The 19,088-nt window shown below is 42.7% G+C and overlaps 1 protein-coding gene across 1 annotated transcript in view; it reads left to right on the top strand.

The window, feature by feature from the left end:
• Positions 1-11,103: 11,103 nt before the first annotated feature.
• The window catches only part of Caprin2 (caprin family member 2), a 45,316-nt gene continuing 37,331 nt past the window's right edge, over positions 11,104-19,088 (top strand). Inside the window, exons 1-3 of the mRNA XM_041633181.1 lie at positions 11,104-11,241; positions 12,168-12,358; positions 15,863-15,925. Of these exons, the coding sequence (XP_041489115.1) occupies positions 12,197-12,358; positions 15,863-15,925 (225 nt within the window). The 5' untranslated portion in view covers positions 11,104-11,241; positions 12,168-12,196. The remainder of the gene's footprint in view (positions 11,242-12,167; positions 12,359-15,862; positions 15,926-19,088) is intronic.

The following is a 19,088-nucleotide window of genomic DNA, read 5'->3' as shown; positions in this document are numbered from 1 at the left end:
GAACTTGCCCTTTAGCATCTGCTGGCCTTGAACTTGTAGCAATATTTCTCCCTCAGTTGCCTGAAGGGTGGGCTCACAGGTTTGCGTCACTATGCCTTGCTTAAATGTTTAGTTTTCATAAACATGAACTACCAATCTGGTTATACTGTTAGGTTTAGTTAAAGGACAATCAATTTCTTTTCTTTTTCTTTTATTTTAACTTGGGGGAAGGGAAAGGAGAGGGGGATAGAGAAACAGAGCTCAGGGCAGTCTTGTGGGAAGATAAAGAGAGAGAGAGAAGGGGGGTAGAGTAAGAGAGGGAGAGAGATGCAGAGAAGGGAAAGGAAGAGGAAGAAGAGAGAAGGACAATCAATTTCATTTTATTTTGCTTTTTGTTTTTTGTTTTTATATTTTGAGATAGGGTCGCTCTGTGTAAGAGCCTTGGCTGTCCTGGAACTCACTTTGTAGATCAGGCTGGCCTCGAACTCAGAGATCCACCTGCCTCTGCCCCCTGAATGCTGGGATTAAAGGCATGTGCCACCACTGCCCAGCGACAATCAACTTCTAAGGGGTAAATTGACATGGGGATGACTGCTCCATTTGTTAGGCCAGTTTTAAAGTTTTCATGCTGTAGCTATGGTAACACTCTGATGACTTACATTGCTATGTCAGAGTCTTCTTATTCATCTATTAGAATTGTTAAGACCTTCCTTTACTAAAGTGTTCATTTTTATGTATAAGATACCAAAACAGTTGTCCTCCAAAGAATATTATATCAGGAATTAAATTTAAAGAATTAAATATACAAGAGAGTCCTGGAAATGCACTGTTGATCTAAATGAGTCCATCTGGCAACCTTCAGTAGCCTTGAAACTCTCACTCTGACTCAGGCTCAACTTCCTGAGGACTGGATCATAGGTCAAGGCTGCTTTCTTCTCTCCTGTCCTTCCCTGATCATGCCTCCCACCCCCACCTTCCAGACAAGGTTACTCTGTATAGCTCTGGCTGAACTTGCCTCAGACTGTGACCCTCCTTCTGCCTCAGCCTCCAAGCACTGGGATTATGGGCATGTGGTAGCTCTTGGTGTATTTCTGTGTACTTGAACCTGTGAAACATTGTATCTGTTGTACACCAAGATGAAACTCAGAGGTTTCTCAAGTACACCAGTAGATAGATCCCGTGGGCCACACTCTGGGGAGTCTAACTGGGCTCTGGCACAGACCTTTGTGGGTTTTGTTTGTTTGCTTTTTGATTTTTTGAGACAGGGCTTCTCTATGTAGACTTGACTGTTCTGGAACTCATTTTGTAGACCAGGCTGGCCTCAAATGCACAGAGATCCACTTGCCTTTGTTTCCCAAAGGATTAAGATTTTGACTAAACTTCAATTTTACCAATAAAAACTCAGGAGTCAGATGCTGGGCTTGAAAGCCTGTTAGATCAGAGAGGCAGAGAAAGCACCCAGATGACCTTCCTCCTCTGTTGACATCCCAGAAGCCTTTCCTCTCTCCTACCATCCCAAACAAGACTCCTCCAACGGAATGTCCCTCCTTTCTACTTCCTATGTGTCTCTCTATTCATCCTTCTGACTACTTCTGACTCTATGTTTTTGCCTTAATAATCCTATATTGACTTCCTGTTGACTGGTTGCTTGCTCTGCCTTTTGACCTATGATTGACTTTATTTAATCCTGTTTACAATATTCAAGCAGAAAGCTCTTGGATTAAAGGTATGAGCTAGGGCTGAGACACACCATACCTAGGAATAGGTTTTTCCAGTAATAATGCAATTTCTTTCTTTTCTTTTTTCTTTTTTTGAGACAGGGTTTCTCAGTAGCTATGGAGCCAGTCCTGGAACTCCTTCTGTAGACCAGGCTGGCCTTGAACTCAGGGAGATCTGCCTGTCTCTGCCTCTTGAGCACTGGATTAAAGACATGTGCCACCACCTCCCGGCTGCTAGCTAACTCATACAACTTAAATTAATCCATTTATATTAACCTACATTCTGCCACCTCCTTTTCCTTTTCCTATCTTGCTGATGCCTCCTCCCGCTCTGCCTTTCTTCTTCCCAGAGTCCTTGGTCTGGTTCCCCCACTTAATCTTATCCTGTCCATCGATTGGCCTGTCAGCTTCTTTATCAACTGAATCACAGCAATATATATTCACATAGTGTAAAGGAATATTTCACACACACCCCCTTTTTTTTAACCCATCGAGCTGTCTCGCTGGCCCTCACATCTCTAAATTTTGTTTAAACATCAAGCAAATGCCGCACAGGCTGCCATGAAGAAACAGTGTGCTATAACTTGAAAAGATACTTTGGAATTGAGAACCATTATAGTTTGCGTATAAAATGTCCCCAAAGTCCATTGTGTTGGAGGTCTGGCTCTTCGCTGGCAGCACTACCAAGAAGTGGTTTGGTTATGAGGTTGCTAACTTGATGAGTTAATCAATGGATGATTTTTACAGCTGGATGGGCTATTAGGAATTAGTGCCCAGTTGGAAGAAGTAGGTCCTTAAGGTGTAGCTTTGGTGTTCTCTCTCTCTCTCTCTCTCTCTCTCTCTCTCTCTCTCTCTCTGTGTGTGTGTGTGTTTTTCAAGACAGTGTTTCTTATACAGTGATGGAGGAGGGTCATCTTTCTATCTGTTGTTTCATTGGTTAAGTAATAAAGAAACTGCTTGGCCTCAGATAGGACAGAAAATTAGGTAGGCGGAGTAGACAGAACAGAATGCTGGGAGAAAGAAGCTGAGTCAGGCAGTCACCATGATTCTCCCACTCCAGACAGATGCAGGTTAAGATCCTCCCTGGTAAGCCACCTCGTGGGCTACACAGATTATTAGATCAATATGTAAGAGCTAGCCAAGAAGAGGCTGGAACTAATGGGCCAGGCAGTGTTTAAAAGAATACAGTTTCCGTGTAATTATTTCGGGTAAAGCTAGCCAGGTGGCGGGAAGCAGCCCTCTGCTCCTATTACAACAATACAGAACAGCCTGATGGTCTGGTAATAAACAAGAGTAGCCACCCCAGTTAAGACCCTAAGCAATTATGGAGAGGGTACCTGAACTGGCCTTCCTCTGTACTCAGATTGAGGACTACCTTAATTGTCATCATAGAACCTTCATGCAGCAACTGATGGAAGCAGATGCAGAGATCCACAGCTAAGCACTGGGCTGAGCTCCCAAAGTGCAGTCGAAAAGAGAGAGGGAGGGTGATAATATGAGCAAAGGGGTCAAGACCATGATGAGGAAATCCACAGAAACAGCTGGCCTGAGCTAGTGGGAGCTCACTGACCCCAGATTGACCAATGGGGAGTCTGCATAGGACTGAATTATGCCCTCTGAATGTGGGTGACAGTTGTGTGGCTGGGGCAGTCTGTGGGGCCACTGGCAGTGGGATCAGGATTTATCCCTAATGTATGAACTGGCTTTTTGGAGTCCAGTCCCTATGAAAGGATACCTTGCTCAGCCTAGATACTAGGGGGAGGGTGTTGGTTGTGTCTCAGTGTGATGTGACAGACCTGTTGACTCCCCAGTGGAGGCCTCTGAGGAGGAGGGGAGGGAGGGGGATCTGGGATTGATATATAAAATTAAATATATATACATATACACATATATATGAGTAGCCTCAAACTTCTGGTTTCAGGGGTCTCTGTAACCATCATAGCTATCAGAATAATAATCCAAGGGATGCAAGAAGGTGTTTGGTTCAACAGGACCAAGGAGCTGGTGTTGGTTCAAACCCTGAGTAGTTTATTTTACTCACATTTAAGCACAGCACAAGTTGGCAAAAATTTTGCTGATGATAATTAACTGGATCCCATGTGTACAATAAAGTATAAAATACAGACTGAACGTGACTACATTGAGAGTTTTTGTAAAGTGTGTGTGGCACCTTCCATAAAGATGGGTTCTATAGATTGGTTAAGAAAAACAAGCTCACAGGAAGGGTCTGGGAGAGGATCTGGCATGGTCTTGGCCATACAGCGCAAAGGTTCGAGGCTACTTTCTGGGCAGATAACAGGTTATACATCACTTCCTTCATAGGAACAACTCTGAGTGTTTGACCATCCAGGTTCCTCCAGTGCTTATCTGTGAGCCCAAGGACCTCCTTGTCTCTGACATCTGGGATGCTTTTGCTGCTTCTGTCTCTGGAGTACTGAGATGATAGGAGCGTGTCAGCTCCCTGGCTTTCATGGTTGGAGCTTGTCCTTGCTCTCTCTCTCATGACGGACTTCCTGGCTGCCTTGAGGGAAGAAGCCCTGCCTTGCAACCCCCATAGGCCCAGCAGACACAGCAACAGAGCCAATGGTCTGTGGAAGGGAATCTCTGGAACTGTGAGCTGAAACAAACCTTAAATCCTTCTAGATTGATATCAGGCATTTTGTCATAGCGACTGAAAGTGACTAATACAGTGACAGTTAAGTAGGTAGGGCTACCAAAAGCAGTTGTCCTGGAGAAGACGGTACTCTAGCATTGGCCGGAGTCCTGAGGCACCATCTCTTCCGTCCCTTGGGTTTTGTACAGAAGCCTGGGCATCTCCAGCATGGGAAACATGTGCATGGGGATCTGTGCTCTCCTAAGACGAGGGCTGTCTTAATTACTTTTCTCTTGCTATGAAGAGACACCATGACCAAGGCATTTACCATCATGGCGGGAAGCAAGGTACGGTACTCCATCAGTAATTGGGAACTTATACTCTTTTCTTTTCTTTTCTTTTCTTTTCTTTTCTTTTCTTTTCTTTTCTTTCTTCTTGAGACAGGGTCTCTCTACATAGCTGTGACTGTCCCAGAACTTATTATGTAGACCAGGCTGTACTTAAAGTCACAGTGGGATTCCCCTTCTTTTGCTGTGAATACCATTGGTTACTAAAGAATCTGCTTTTGCAGCGTAGAATAGGGAAAGGCAGGAATTCCAAGCAGATAGAGGAGGAGAGAGTAGGTGGAGTCAGGGAGAAGCCAAGTAGCCGCCCCAGGAGACACCTGGACACCTGATGGAACCTTACCAGTAGGTTACAACCACGTGGCAATACACAGATTAATAGAAATGGATTAATTTAAGATGTAAGAGCTAGCTAGAAATACGCTTAAGCTATTGGCCAAACAGTGTTGTAATTAATATAGTTTCTGTGTGAGCAGCTGGGAAACGAACGAGCAGTCTCTGTCTATACAGAGATTTGCCTGTCTCTGCCTTCTAAGGGCTGGGATTAAAGGCATGTACCACCACACTTGGCAAGAGCTTACATTTTATCTATAGGAAGCAAGCAGAGAAAGAGAGACTAGGTAGGCCTGACATGGGCTTTTGAAACCTTAAAGCCTACCCCCAGTGACATGCCTTCTCCAATAAAGACCCAATTACTAATCCTTCTTAAACAGTCCACCAACTGGGAATCAAACATTCAAATAAATGAGCCCATGGCGGGGGGGTGGGGTCATTCTCATTCACACCACCACAGGGGATGTCTTATTTTATGAACTTCCATGTAGGGACCCATGTGCTTTCCTTTGGCTGCCTTCAAGAACTTTTCATGGGTTGTGTATTTTTCTATTTGTTATGAAAATTAACATGTTAGTTTCCTTTTATCTTCCGTGCCCTGTAGGTTGCTAGCTTGTAGAAAGAATATCATTCTCTCAGAATTCCTGATGAGATGACACGAAATATTATTTTTCAAATAATTCACTGAATTTATTCTGATACAGGCATTCACTTTAAAGCTTTAATGAGTGTGGCATGATTTAAAAGAGGCTAATTTCCAAAATCTTTAAAAATAAAATTATGATGGATGAGGTAAATGGAGAGTCATTTATTTCAAAGAATCAAAAACTCATTTGCCACGGGGGATAGAACTTGCTTGCACACCTTCATCTAGTTAATTCTTTCATTGTGATGTATAGTGCCTGTATATATTTATTTGTGTGAGTGTGTGTGTGTGTGCGTAAGCCAGAGATCAATACTGGGTGACTCCTTCATGTTGTGGAATAATCATTTTGTACATTGTGAAGATGTGTACTTGGATTGGTTTAATAAAAAGCTGACTGGCCAATAGCTAGGCAGGATTTTTGGGTCACAGAGGATGCTGGGAAGAAGAAGGGCGGAGTCACCAGCTAGACACAAAGGAAGCAGGATGTGCAGGAGGAGAGGTAACAGCTGCCAGCCATGTGGCAGAACATAGATTAATAGGAATGGGCTAATTTAAGATATAAGAACTAGTTAGAAACCAGTCTGAGCTATAGGCTGAGCTTTTATAATTAATAAGAAGTCTCCATGTAGTGATTTGGGAGTGGGCTGGTAGGACAGAGAAAGGCTTGCTACACTCTCAGTTGTAGTAATATGAGCAGCGGGGCTGCGTCCCCAGCACCCCGGCCACCTGGCTAGCTTATACCCCGAAATAACAACACACAAATTGTATTTATTTAAACACTGCTTGGCCCTTTAGCTCTAGCCCTTACTGGCTAATTCTGATATCCCGGTCAACCCATCTCTAATAATCTGTGAGCACTGGTCTTACAGGGAAAGATTCAGCATGTGTAACCTGGTGGCTTGCTTCATCGCGTGCGTCTGCCCGGGAGAGGGGAGCATGGCGTCTCTGAGCTCACTTCCTCTTCCTCCCAGCCTTCTGTTCTGTTTATTCCTCCCACCTATGTTTTAACCTATCAGGGCCAAGCAGTTTCTTTATTGCTTAACCAATGAAATCAACAGATTGATATATGACACTCCCACATCACTCAGTTGCTCCCTATCTTATTTTTTGAGACAGAGTCTCTTGCTGAAAGTGAACTCCTTATTACTTCAGCTAGACTGCTGGCCTGCAAGCTCCAAGGCTTCTCTCTCTGCCTTTCTAGTGCTCAGTTTACAAACACATACTATCATATTGTGTTTTTTAATACTAGCCCTCAGGTCTTCATGCCTGTATGGCAAGCATTTACTGACGGAGCCATTTTCCTAGCTTGTTTTTATGAGACAGCTTCTCACTTTGTAGACCAGGTTGGCCTCCAACTTGCCAAAGATTGTCCTACTCAACCTTCTGAATGCTGGGATTAGAGGCCTGTGCTACAACTGGCTGCCTGATATAGTATTCACAAAAAGAATCAAAGACATGTGCTGGGCCTCCTTAGCCTTATTCCCGAGGGAAAGGTGAGTGTGCTATCCACCCGTTCTGCAGCCCCAGATGCAGGACAATCAGACGCGATAGGGCGTCAAGTCAAAGCAGGAACACAGTTAACTACTGTGAGCGTCGGTTTATATAGATTAAGTGACACTGTGTGATGTGGGGGTACCTCCAGCCAATGAGAGACAGCCAAGCCTCCATCTACCTATATTTTGCTGTCTCATCCTCACCTGGTTCCCTCAAACTCGAGCCAGGCTTTTCTCTGTCCTACAGGCCTTGAGGTACAGGCCCTGAGATAATTTTGGCCCAACAAAAGTGGGCAGGTTGGAGGTGATACCAGAAGGGGAAGAAGGGGCGTGTCAAAAGAGAGCATGTCAGGTAGCCAGCAGCTACTCAGTGCTCTCCCAAGGGATGTCAAGGGGTGAATGACAAAGCATCATGTATTCACTCCATCTCACAAACAGCAGAAATAAGCTACTGAGACATATTATAATTTGAAGGAAAATATAAGCCCCTCAGACATCGGTCTTAGTGGGGTGTCATGGCACACGCCTTAGTCCCAGAATTTGAGATGGATGTCTGTGAGTTCCAGGCCAGCCTGGTCTGCATAGCAAGTTATATGCCAGACAAGGCTGTGTATTAATTGATTGGATGAATTAGTGTCTTAGCTAGGATTTCTATTGCTGTGAAGAGTCACCCTCACCACAGCAACTCGCTTACAAAGGAGAGGTTTAGTCCTTTATCATAACGATAGGAAGCAAGGCAGCCTGCACAGACATGGTGTTAGAGAAGGAACTGAGGTTCTTACATCTTGACTCACAGGCAACAAGAGGTGGTCTGAGACACTGGGTGTGGTCTGAGCATATATGAGACCTCAAACTCCACCTCCCCAGTGCACACTTCCTCCAATAAGGCCACACCTCCCCATAGTGCCACTCCCCTTGGGAGTCATTTTCTTTTAAACCACCACAATTAGTTAGAAACTAAAAATTATTTCAAAAATAATCTCAATGGAGAGAGGACGGGAACCAACCAGAGGAGAAGGTGTGTGGGAAAGACCAATAGGGGTACTTAATAAGAACAACATTTAGCAGGGCATGGTGGCACATGCCTTTAATCCCACCATTAAGGAGACAGAGGCAGGAGAATCTCTGTGAGTTTGAGGGCAGCCTGGTCTACATATGATGTCCCAGTGCATCCAGAATTACTGACTGGTGTAGGAGGTTCTTCTGTTTGTGTGTTACTTTCATTGGTTGAATAAAGAGACTGCCTTGGCCTTTTGATAGGGCAACCCTTAAGTGGGAGGAGTAGACAGAACAGAATGCTGGGAAGAAGGGAAGTGTGGCAGACGCCATGATTCTCCTGCCTGAGATAGACGCTGGTTAGAATCTTTCCCGGTGGTGATATACATATTATTAGAAATGGGTTAAATAAAATGGGAGAGTTAGCCAATAAGGGGCTAGAAATAATGGGCCAGGTAGTAATTTAATTAATACAATTTCTGTGTGATTATTTCGGGTGTAAGCTAGCCGGGCAGGATGGAACAAGGGGCCCCACTCCCTTCAACACCAAACAAAAACCAAACCCCAAAATGAACAAAACAAAAGAAGAACAAATTGAATGATATGTATGTATGAAAAAGCCATAATGAAACCCATTACTTTTTATAACTAAAAATACATGATTTTATAACTAAATATACATGATTACATGTATATTTGTGGTTATAGCAGCAATTTCTTCCTATCTGTCTTAGTAACTGTTCTATTGCTATGAAGAGACACCTTGACCAAGGCAATTATAAAAACAATCATTTAATTGGGGGCTTATTGTTTCAGAGGATTAGTCAATGATCATCATGGTAGGGAACATGGCAGCAGCCAGACAGCCAGGCATGGCACTGGAGCAGTAACTAAGAGCCTACATTTTAACATGCAAGTTGGAGGCAGAGTGTAGCCCAGGCTACCCTCAGACTTAGGATCTTCCTACTTTAGCCTCTCAAGGTATGTGCCTATAAAGGTGTGTGTCACCACCCCTGGTTGGAATATTATGTTTAGGTTCATTATTGCATAGGCTAACAAAGGCATAAATGCTAATGTAAATATGTCAGTTAAATTTTCCCAAGATGTCCTCATCACAGGCTTTATGTCCATTCTCCGTGGCTAAAGGTGAGTGTCTTAGTTTTCCTTCTCTCAGTTTATCCTGGGTATAAACAAGGAGGAAACAGACAGATTAATGTTTGTCTAATGTTCAAACACATATGGGGTTCTGAGAGTCAAGGCTAAAACACAAAATTAAGGGCTGGAGAGATGGCTCAGTGGTTAAGAGCATTGCCTGCTCTTCCAAAGGTCCTGAGTTCAATTCCCAGCAACCACATGGTGGCTCACAACCATCTGTAATGAGGTCTGGTGCCCTCTTCTGGCCTGCAGACAGAATATTGTAAACAAAATAAATAAATTAAAAAAACCCCACAAAATTAAGGTACCTAACAGAAGAGGGAAGAGAGATGGCTCCATGGTTAAGAGCACTGGCTACTCCTCCAGAGAAGCCCTGGGTTCAATTCCCTGTACTCACATGATGGCTCACAAATATTTCTCTGTAACACCAGTTTCAGGGGATCCAACACCCCTTTCTGGCACCAGGCAACCATATATATATCTATGCAGACAAAACATCTGTACACATTATAAAATAGAATAAAACAAAATAAGCATAGGTATATAATACCACCAGGATGAAATCAAATGGTAAGTTGCAAAACACAGAATCAAGAAATGCCAAAGGCAAGGTGATTTTTTGTGGTTTTGGTCAGACTTTAAATTGGTGTGCCTTTGCTTACTACTGACTTTTATGATTCATTTGAATGTCCTGTTCTAAATAATTATTGCCCCCATGAATGGGACCTAAAATCTATTCTAGTATTTGGGTGTGGTGGCACACACCTTTAATCCCAGCACTTGGGCGGCAGAGGCAGACAGACCTCTGTGAGTTTAAGGTATAGTGGCACACAACCAGCAGGAAGGAGCCTGGTTTCCCAAAAAATGGATTATGGATGTTTGCCTTTGTTTAGAATGTTGGTTACAAGTTTTTATGGATAATGGTCGGTAGAAAAGCTAAACAAAGGAGAAAAAAATCTATTCTACTCAGTAAAATACTTGGACACAAGCTGGGGGCAAGTCATTGTTTTTTTTTTTTTTATTAGTTTTATTACTTCGCTTATTTAGTTTTTGCCTGTCCCAGCCTTCCTAGGATTAGGGAGAAAGCCACCCCACTAAAACTTCTTTTGATACAGGAAACATCACCAGTCTCTCAGAAGTTTATATACATGGTCTTTTCTACTAACTTTATGCAAGTCGATAATTTTACCAGCTCTTTCAGGGCCAATGAAATGAATTGTTTCATTGCTCCACACAGCCTTGTCGTACACCCGTCTATTACAACGGCTGCAGTCATCGGCTCTGCTTTTGTGGTAGGGCTGTCCCAGAGCGTTCTAATCTTACAGGCTGAGTCCCGAGAGGAAACGGTCTTCATTTCACAGTGGAAAAAAAAAAAAATCATGGGGTAGCGAGGGCAAAGATGCTCTTGTATTTTAAAAGCGCCCACCTAACCATCAGTGCCTAGAGAGTGGTTTATCCGGTCATTCTGCACACGCCTTCCTGCCTCTTTGTCAGGGATTGCAAGCTCGGCACAAGGTCACGTGACCCGCTAGTGCTGGCTGACACGAGTGGGTCCACCTAGGCCACCACGAGCAGAAAAGCGCCGGGACCGGAGGTGCTCAGCGGAGTGCAGCGCAGAGCAGCTCCGGGAAGGACCCGTCCCACGCTGGCCCACGGCACCGAAAGGGGGCGGGCTGAGGAGGCCGGGAGCACGAGAGGGGGCGGGGCGACGGGTGGGCGGGGACACGCGGAAGGCGAAGCTTCCATAAGGGGAACCTCGCGGGCTCGGGGGCGGGCAGAGAACAGGAAATGGGCGGTATGTGGGCGATGTGGGCGTGGCCTCCCGGCGCGCGGCCTACATAAGCTGCGTGCGCGCCGTTCGGGGCGAACTTGGGCGCGAGCGGCGCACGGGCTGCGCGCTTTGTCGGCTGCCGGAGTACGGGGTGGCGTCGGCCGGCGTCGCAGCGCGGCCGGCTCCCGCGCGCTTTCGGAAGCAGCCCGGGAGGTGATGCTGAGGGCCCCGGGGTGGGCGGGTCTGCGCGGTCGGCGGCTGGGAGCAGGTTGCGGTGCCTCAGGCTATTTCAGCGGCCTTGCAGAGCTCTCTGCGTCCGGGGGGGGTGGGGGGCTGCGTGGGCCCTTGGACCTGCGACCCCGGCTGAGGCGCCTCTGCTTGGCCGCTGAGGGCACTCGAAGGAGCAGGGGCGTGCAAGAGCTTTGCTCCCTGGGTGGAGGTGAAGTGCCCGACACCTTGGTGTCTTGGATCCTTTGGTGCGAGCTGTGGAAGTCTTGCCGGTTCGGGAGTGGGTGATTGTTAGTGTAAATACAACCGGAAGCCACCTCGGTATGCAGTTTGTTAGAAGACTTGGTTCGCTACGGTGTCTGGGGGGTGATGCACTTGGTTAGGCCCTGGGCCAGCCAAAGAGACGGTAACATTCTTGTTCCAGAAACTTGGTTCACGTAGACTTTGAGGTAGATTGAAGTTGGGGCTAAAGTAAAGGCTCAGGTTAAGAGGTGCTACTGTGGAAAGTGGTTGTCCCGCCGCCCGCCTCCCCTCCCCCGGGTAATGACCATAGAAATTATTCAGAATGAGGAGTCAGAAGCCTTTTGCTTGCTTGACATTCTTCTCCGTGTGGGAAATAGAACTTCTGGAAACGTTCCTATAGTGTAAATTTTGCCTGCGTATGGGCTGTCTTTATTGGCCGTTGCTTGCGGCCAATTACCTTAGTAGGGGAGTGGAAGTATAATGTCCCAAGCACCATTGTGTTTTGAGTACATTTCTGTGAAAGAGACTTTCCAGAGAAGTTAAAGCTCGCTGTGCTCCTTTAGTTTACGTTGGTACTTAGCCGTCCTCCCTCCCCCAACCGTTCTTCAGCGTCCTCTGTTTCAGTGGTGCAACTCTTCATCTCTTTTCGGTTTACCAATCACCTTCAGGCCATTCAGAAGAGGGAAGAGTGGGAAATATGAAGTCAACCAAGTCCCATGCGAACCACAATCAGCACGGGGACGACCACCAGCCATCTACTCTCAGTTCTGCTTCATCTCCTTCCCAGGCCTATGAAACCTATATCGAGAATGGACTCATATGCCTTAAACACAAAATTAGAAACATCGAGAAAAAGAAGGTAACTTTTTACCCCCTCCAAGTCCTGAATGTGCATCACCTTAAGCTAGGGTTAAGGAGCTGACATATTCTTTATCATCAGAAAACACAGATCTTCCAAGAAATTTAACTGACCTTGAGATCTAGTTGCTTGGGAATAATTAAGCATCTAGGCTAAATGCTTGCTTCATTTGCCAACGTAGCTGAATAATAATATTCTTCACAGTAAAATTGTTACACATACTGCTTTTGAAATATTTGAAAAGTTTACTGTTTTAGATCTGATTAATTTCTTGAGTTATATTATTGTTTCTTTAGATAAAGAATAGCTTGATATTTTAGTTCATTCTCCTTGTGATTGCATCAAGTACAGCTACTGTGGTCATTGGAAGCATTTTATCGCGGGCCAGAAATGTTTTAACATTATTTTTCCCACTGGTTTAAGATTGGTTCATGAAAGTATTGTAGAGAGCTTTGTAAAGAGATTTGGATTCTTACCAGCCTGACATTACAGTAAGTGGTATGGTAAAGATCCAGATAATTCCTCATTTCCTGAGTCATGTAGCCTGTGAAACTGACCCTTGGGATGCACTGTAGTGATTGTCATTTGCTTCAGACAGGTGAGGCTGAATAAGTATCTGGACCTACATTCTCTTAAAATGTGTGCTGAAGGCTAGCGAAACATTAGGAAAGTTTTTTGTTTGTTTGTTTTTTATTTTATTTTTTATAAATATGAAGTGATATGGAGAGATTTTTGAGTTTTATTGACTATATCTTCCCTCGCAGAAGGGCTGGCGGCTGGTAGTTTCTGATTACTTTTTCCATGCATCTTTTGGATGAATGCATTTGATTACTAGTGTGACAAGAATATTGTGCCTGGGTCAGCACAGGTTCCTTAACACTGAGAGCTAGCCAGTGCAGTGTCTGTTAGTGGAAATTCATTAGTGACTTTCCTAGTGGAGAAGCTGAATATGTGTATTCCTGTAGTATCCAGCTAAACTGTAACACTTTAATTCTGAATGTCTGTCTGCTACCACCAGTGCCTTTGTTTCCAGCTTCTAGAAAAACATTTTAAGACCTAAAACCAGTGTAGGAAGAGCTTGCAAAATGCTGTAGTTTATATCATGATTATGGGACTAATAAATGCCATTTTTAATGTATTTTCTTAAATAGCAAATTTAGTATGAAAAACAGTGTAATATCTTGGTCCTTCTGTTAGAAAGTTAATCATTATGAAAATGCCACATAGTTTAACAGGTAACAACTAGTAGTATAAGCAAGCATGAACTGGTGCAGAGGAAGTCAGCCATGATGCTACTGCTGTTTGTGGCAGATCATTGGTTCTCAACCTTCCTAATGCTGTGACCCTTGGATACAGTTCCTCATGTTCCATACAATTATTTCGTTGCTACTTCATAATTGTAACTGAAATGTGACCCCAAAAGAGGTTGCAACCCATAGATCGAGAACCACTGTGCTAGATAATAATTCCTTGTTGTGAGAGACTGTCCTGAGCATCTGCTTAAAAGATGCCAGAAGCATTGTCCACCTCTAGACTCTGCAACTTGTGATAACCTCAAATATCTCCTGGAATAAATTGCCCTGGCTGAGCACCTCTAGGTTGGGGTCTATGGTTGACTTTAGACCCGTGCATGTAGGAGGCAGAGGCAGGCAGATCTCTGAGTTCAAAGCCAGTTTGGTCTACATGATGAGTTCCATGACAGCCAGGGCTATGTAGAAAGACCCTGTCTCACCAACAACAGCATAGAATATTTAGAGCTCTTGTAGAGGACCTGGGTTTGATCCCCATCTCCCACATAAGGCATCTTACACACCACCTGTAACTCCATTTGCTGGTGGTGGAGCAATGTTCAGTAATGACTCTGGCCTCTTGGGGCCCTGCACAGACTTGCATGCACCTTCACACAGATACACATAGTTAAAATAAGTCGGGCATGGTGGATTGGCACTCAAGAGGCAGAGACAGGAAGATCTCTGAGATCAAGGCCAGGTCTGTAAAATGAATTCTAGGACAGGCAGAGTTACACAGAGGTACCCTGTCTTGAAAAGCCAAAGAAAACAGAAACAAAAAAAAAAAAAAGAAAAATTCAATCATTAGACTTATAAGACTTACATACTAGTTTATAATAGTGAACTTAGCATGCTGACAACTCTGTGTATCTTGTTACTTGCCATATTTTTTTCCCATAAAATTTTTCTTCATCAGTGCTGATACTTTTGTATTCTAATTAGATAACTCCAATGTAATCCTTTAAATAACCCCCTTCACACCTTATTATACTATACACATTAAAAACCCCAAACACTGGTCGGCTTTTGTGTTTCATTTTGGGAAACTTCAGGTTCAATAATGCTTTTAAATACAGTGAGCTTACTTTTTTTTTCTTTTGGTTTATTAAAAGGTTTCTCTGTGTAGCCTGGCTGTCTTGGAACTTACTTTGTAGCCAAAGCTGACCCTGAACTCATAGAGATCTGCTGGGATTAAAGGCACTCATCAGTACAGCCCATCTAGGAGTTGACATTCTTTTTTTTCTTTTGGTTTTTCAAGACAGGGTTTCTCTGTGTAACAGCCCTGGCTGTCCTGGAACTTGCTCTGTAGACCAGGCTGGGCTCGAATTCACAGAGATTCTCTTCCCTCTGCTTCCCGAGTGCTGGGATTAAATGCATGCACCCCCACCACCCAGTAGAGTTTACATTCTTAATAGTACTACTATGGGTCTTTCCCCCAAATGAGGCTTAACTGCTGGATAATTTTACTGCGATACCAGATTTCTAGGAATTATGTTGTTCACATAGAAAGTTATTCCTGTGAGATTCTTTGAGTTAATTAATACATGGCAAAAACTCAATCCTCTAGCCGTTTTTTTTTTTTTTTTTTTTTTTTTACATAGTATGTATCCAAGTGGAAGACTAGTGGTTATCTCAGAATTGTGACTATTAAGTGAGTGGGGAATGGAGCATCTGCCACACTGCTCTGTCACCACACGCCTGTCACTCTACTTTAACTGCTGGGCAGGTTTGCCTTTTGAGAGGCATTTCCTGTTCCCAGATAGGGAGATCTTTGAGGTAGCTGAAATACCAGCACCAGTGCATCCAGTGCATCCCAACTACAGTGGTGTATAACTATAGTTTCAGCTTATTCTTAGCAGCGTAAGCTCAGCCTCAGCTGCATTTTTGAGATGCAGACAAATTCTTGGAGTACAAGGCAAATTCTGGTTGGGTGGAAGGTTTTTTTTTGTTTTTTGCATTGGTCAAGGACCTGAAATAGCTACCAAGTTGTGGTAAGTTTACCTGGAATCTGCTGGACTGATTACATGGGGCAAAGAGCAGACCGTGCTGCTCTCTTTTTTGTTTGCTTGTTTTTTTACCTGACTTGGAACTCATACATACTTGCTGTCTGCCTAAATGAAATTATAGTCTGGCATGCTATCTTATTTCAAGAATCTTGTTTGCTTCAGTTTTTTCTATCAGACTATACCATAAAACACATATTTCTGTTTTGTAGCTCAAACTGAAGGATTATAAAGACCGCCTGAAAAATGGAGAGCAGCTTAACCCAGACCAGCTGGTAAGTGACTTGAGGTCCTTTCTTAGGTGTACTGGTCTGTTTTCTTTTCTCTTTTTGTTTGCTGTCCTGGAACTCACTGTGTAGACCAGGCAGGCCTTAAATTTACAGGGGTCTGCTTGTGTATATTATTAGATAATATTGGTTGGATATGGGTTAAATAGAACAGATTAGATGAGTTACCATATACATTGCAATTTAATTTATACTAGGAAGACTGAGTATACTCAAGTTTTTAGCTCTTACTGATTTAATATAAACTTGGCATCTTTCTATTCTTGTCTGTTTCTTGTAGCTTTGTCTCATGATTTTGAGTTGCTGTCTTTCAGTTTCTTTCATACTTGAGCTACGTCTCTAACCTTTTAAAAATTAACTTCACTATGAATATTGACAATACATTTTTTTCTTATGAACTCATAGTGGTACTCCTGCATCACCCTATGAAACATGTTTGGCCTGTTCATGGTTGGCTATCTCTCCAGCCCAGCCCCTGCTTTTGTTTTCAACAACACCTGTTTATTCCTATTAAATTTATTAGAACTGGTTTTTTGTACCTTATGATCAATTGCTATATATTTTAGTTTGTCTTTATTTAGAACTGTTCACTCAATTTTTATTAATGTTAGTAGCTTTATTTTTTTGTTTACTTACTGTGTATGAATAGATGGACACTTCAGTTGCTTTTGTTTTCGACAGCTGAAACAGCTCAGCTTTCATCACTTTTATGAATTTTGATAGGTGAAAGACTTTTCAGGGAACACATCAATCATTGGTCTATAGCAATGGTTCTCAACCTTCCTATTGCTGTGCGACTCCTTAATACAGTTTCTTGTGTTGTGGTGACCCTCAACCATGAACTTATTTTGCTACTACTTCATGACAGTAATTTTGCTATTGTTGTGAATCATAATGTAAATATCTGATATACTACCCTAACAGGATCTTGACCCACAGGTTGAGAACCAGTGGTCTGTAGAGTTCATCTGTAGTTAATTTTGTAGATAAAAATGTGTGATTTTAGAATCATCATATTCATTTATAGTAGTGGGTATTTATCTACATATCTATAGAGACTTAACTATTACCAGAATTTTGTTGTTATTGTCATGGGAATTGAGAGTAGGGCCTTGCTCTTACTAGGTTAGTACTCTGCTTACCTAGTTTGTCAAAGTTTTCTTCTAGCAGCTGTACTGAACTATAATGTATATGTCACAAAGGAAATTTAATTATACAAATTAATTTCTAGCATATTTGTGCAGTCAGGCAATTCTTACCACAGTCCAGTTTTGGAAAATTCTATCAACTTCTGATGTTCCCTTTTATCCTATGCCTTGTTTTTATCTTTATAAATTTTCCTTTTCTGGACATTTCATGTAAAGTAAAGACTTAAAAACATTGTTTTATAGCCAGGCACTTGGGAGGCCAGCCTGGTCTACATAGTGAGTGGACATCCAGGGCTACATAATAGAGACACCTTGTCTCAAAAAAACAACAAAAAAATCTTTAAAAAACTTTAATGTATGTGAGCGTTTTGCCTGCATGTATGTCTGTGTAACGCTGTGTTCCTGGTATCCTTGGAGACCAGAAGAGGGTGTTAGATCTCCTGGAATTGGGGTTAAGAGCTACCGTGTAGGTAGTCAGAATTGAACTGGGGTTCTCTAGAACAGCCAGTGCTCTTAATTTCTGAATCCCCAAAGTAAAGACTTTGAATCTAGACTCTGTCTTTAAATATAGCTATGGAAAACATTTTTTTTTTTTTTTTTAAGTTGGGACTGTGCTAGGGATTGATCCCAAAGATTCAGGCGATGTATTTTACCAGCTGGACCATATCCCAGAACTCTGTTGGGTTTCTTTTAATGAGCATAATATTTTAGAGGTTTGTTTGTGTTTTAGTGTGTGGCAGTGTTTTATCACTCTCTGGAAGTTGGGTTTTTATTAGGGTCTATTATGTATAATTCTTCTAAATGGTCTTTTTATTTTTATTATATATGCATTGGTGTTTTCCTGTATGTTTGTCTGTTTGAGGACATCAGATCCCTAGGAATTGGAGATCCAGACAGTTGTGAGCTTTCATTTGGGTGCTGGAAATTGAACCTGGCTCCTGGAAGAGCATCCAATGTTTTCCACTTTTCCAGCCCCAGGAATAATCCTTCACCGTCTATTGACATGCTCATTCATCTAGATATGTTTTCTTTTGAGTGATACCTAGGAGTAGAATAATGCACTATCTGTAAATATATGTTGTGTTTTTTTCAACATATATTTACTTACTTTGTGGATGTGTAGATGTTCCTTTGCTATAGAATGTATGTGAAGGTCAGAGAACAACCTACAGTCGTCCTTTCTTTTCTTCTGCGGTGTATGTTCTAGGAATTGAACTCAGGTTGTTAGTTCTGGCAGCAAATACATTCATCCACCAAGAAATCTGTTGATCCTACTACACTATCTTAATTACTGAGACTCCAATATTGATCTAACTGCTTGAATAAGCTTAATAACTTGTTCTGTTCCAAATGGACTTTGTTTTTTTCCATTTTAAATTAAATTAAATTAAAAGGGGCATACACTATTAATCCTAGGATAAGAGGCAGAGGCATGTATTGATCTCTGTGAGTTTGAGGCTAGCCTGGTATAGTGAGTTTCCAGACCACTGGAGCTACATAGTAAGATCTGTCTAAAAAAAAAAAAAAAAAGACCCAAATACCCTCTCAGACCAAAAAGAGCTCCAAACAAAGCCATAACAACAGAAACAAAACAAAGCAAGCAAAAACAAAACAAATAAAAGCAAAATTACATTTATTTGTTTTATTTGTATGGTGTGGAGGTCAGAGGAGAACTTGTAGGAGTTAGTTCTTTTCTTTCACCTTGTAATTCCTGGGGATCTAAGTTGGTAGTCAGGCTTGGCAGCAAGTGCTACCATTACCCACTGAGCCATCTCATCAGCTGGTCTGTCTCAAAATGACTTTTGTCTTTCTCCACAAAGAGTTAAATTACCAAGACAAACTCCTCTTTGATTACTAGTTTTGTTTGAGTATGATATCTTTTATGTATTATTTATTATAGTTTCTGTGTGATTATTTCGGGACTTAGCAGCCAGGAACGAACAAGCGGCCTCCTGTCAAAACACACACACACACACACGCACACGCACGCACGCACACACACA

Source organism: Microtus oregoni, unplaced genomic scaffold, assembly GCF_018167655.1.
Source record: "Microtus oregoni isolate MIOR12 unplaced genomic scaffold, Mior012 000002F_ref0000024, whole genome shotgun sequence".
NCBI classification, from domain to species: domain Eukaryota; kingdom Metazoa; phylum Chordata; class Mammalia; order Rodentia; family Cricetidae; genus Microtus; species Microtus oregoni.
Note: the sequence above shows the minus strand (reverse complement) of the source record. Positions and strands in the feature narration are given on the sequence as shown.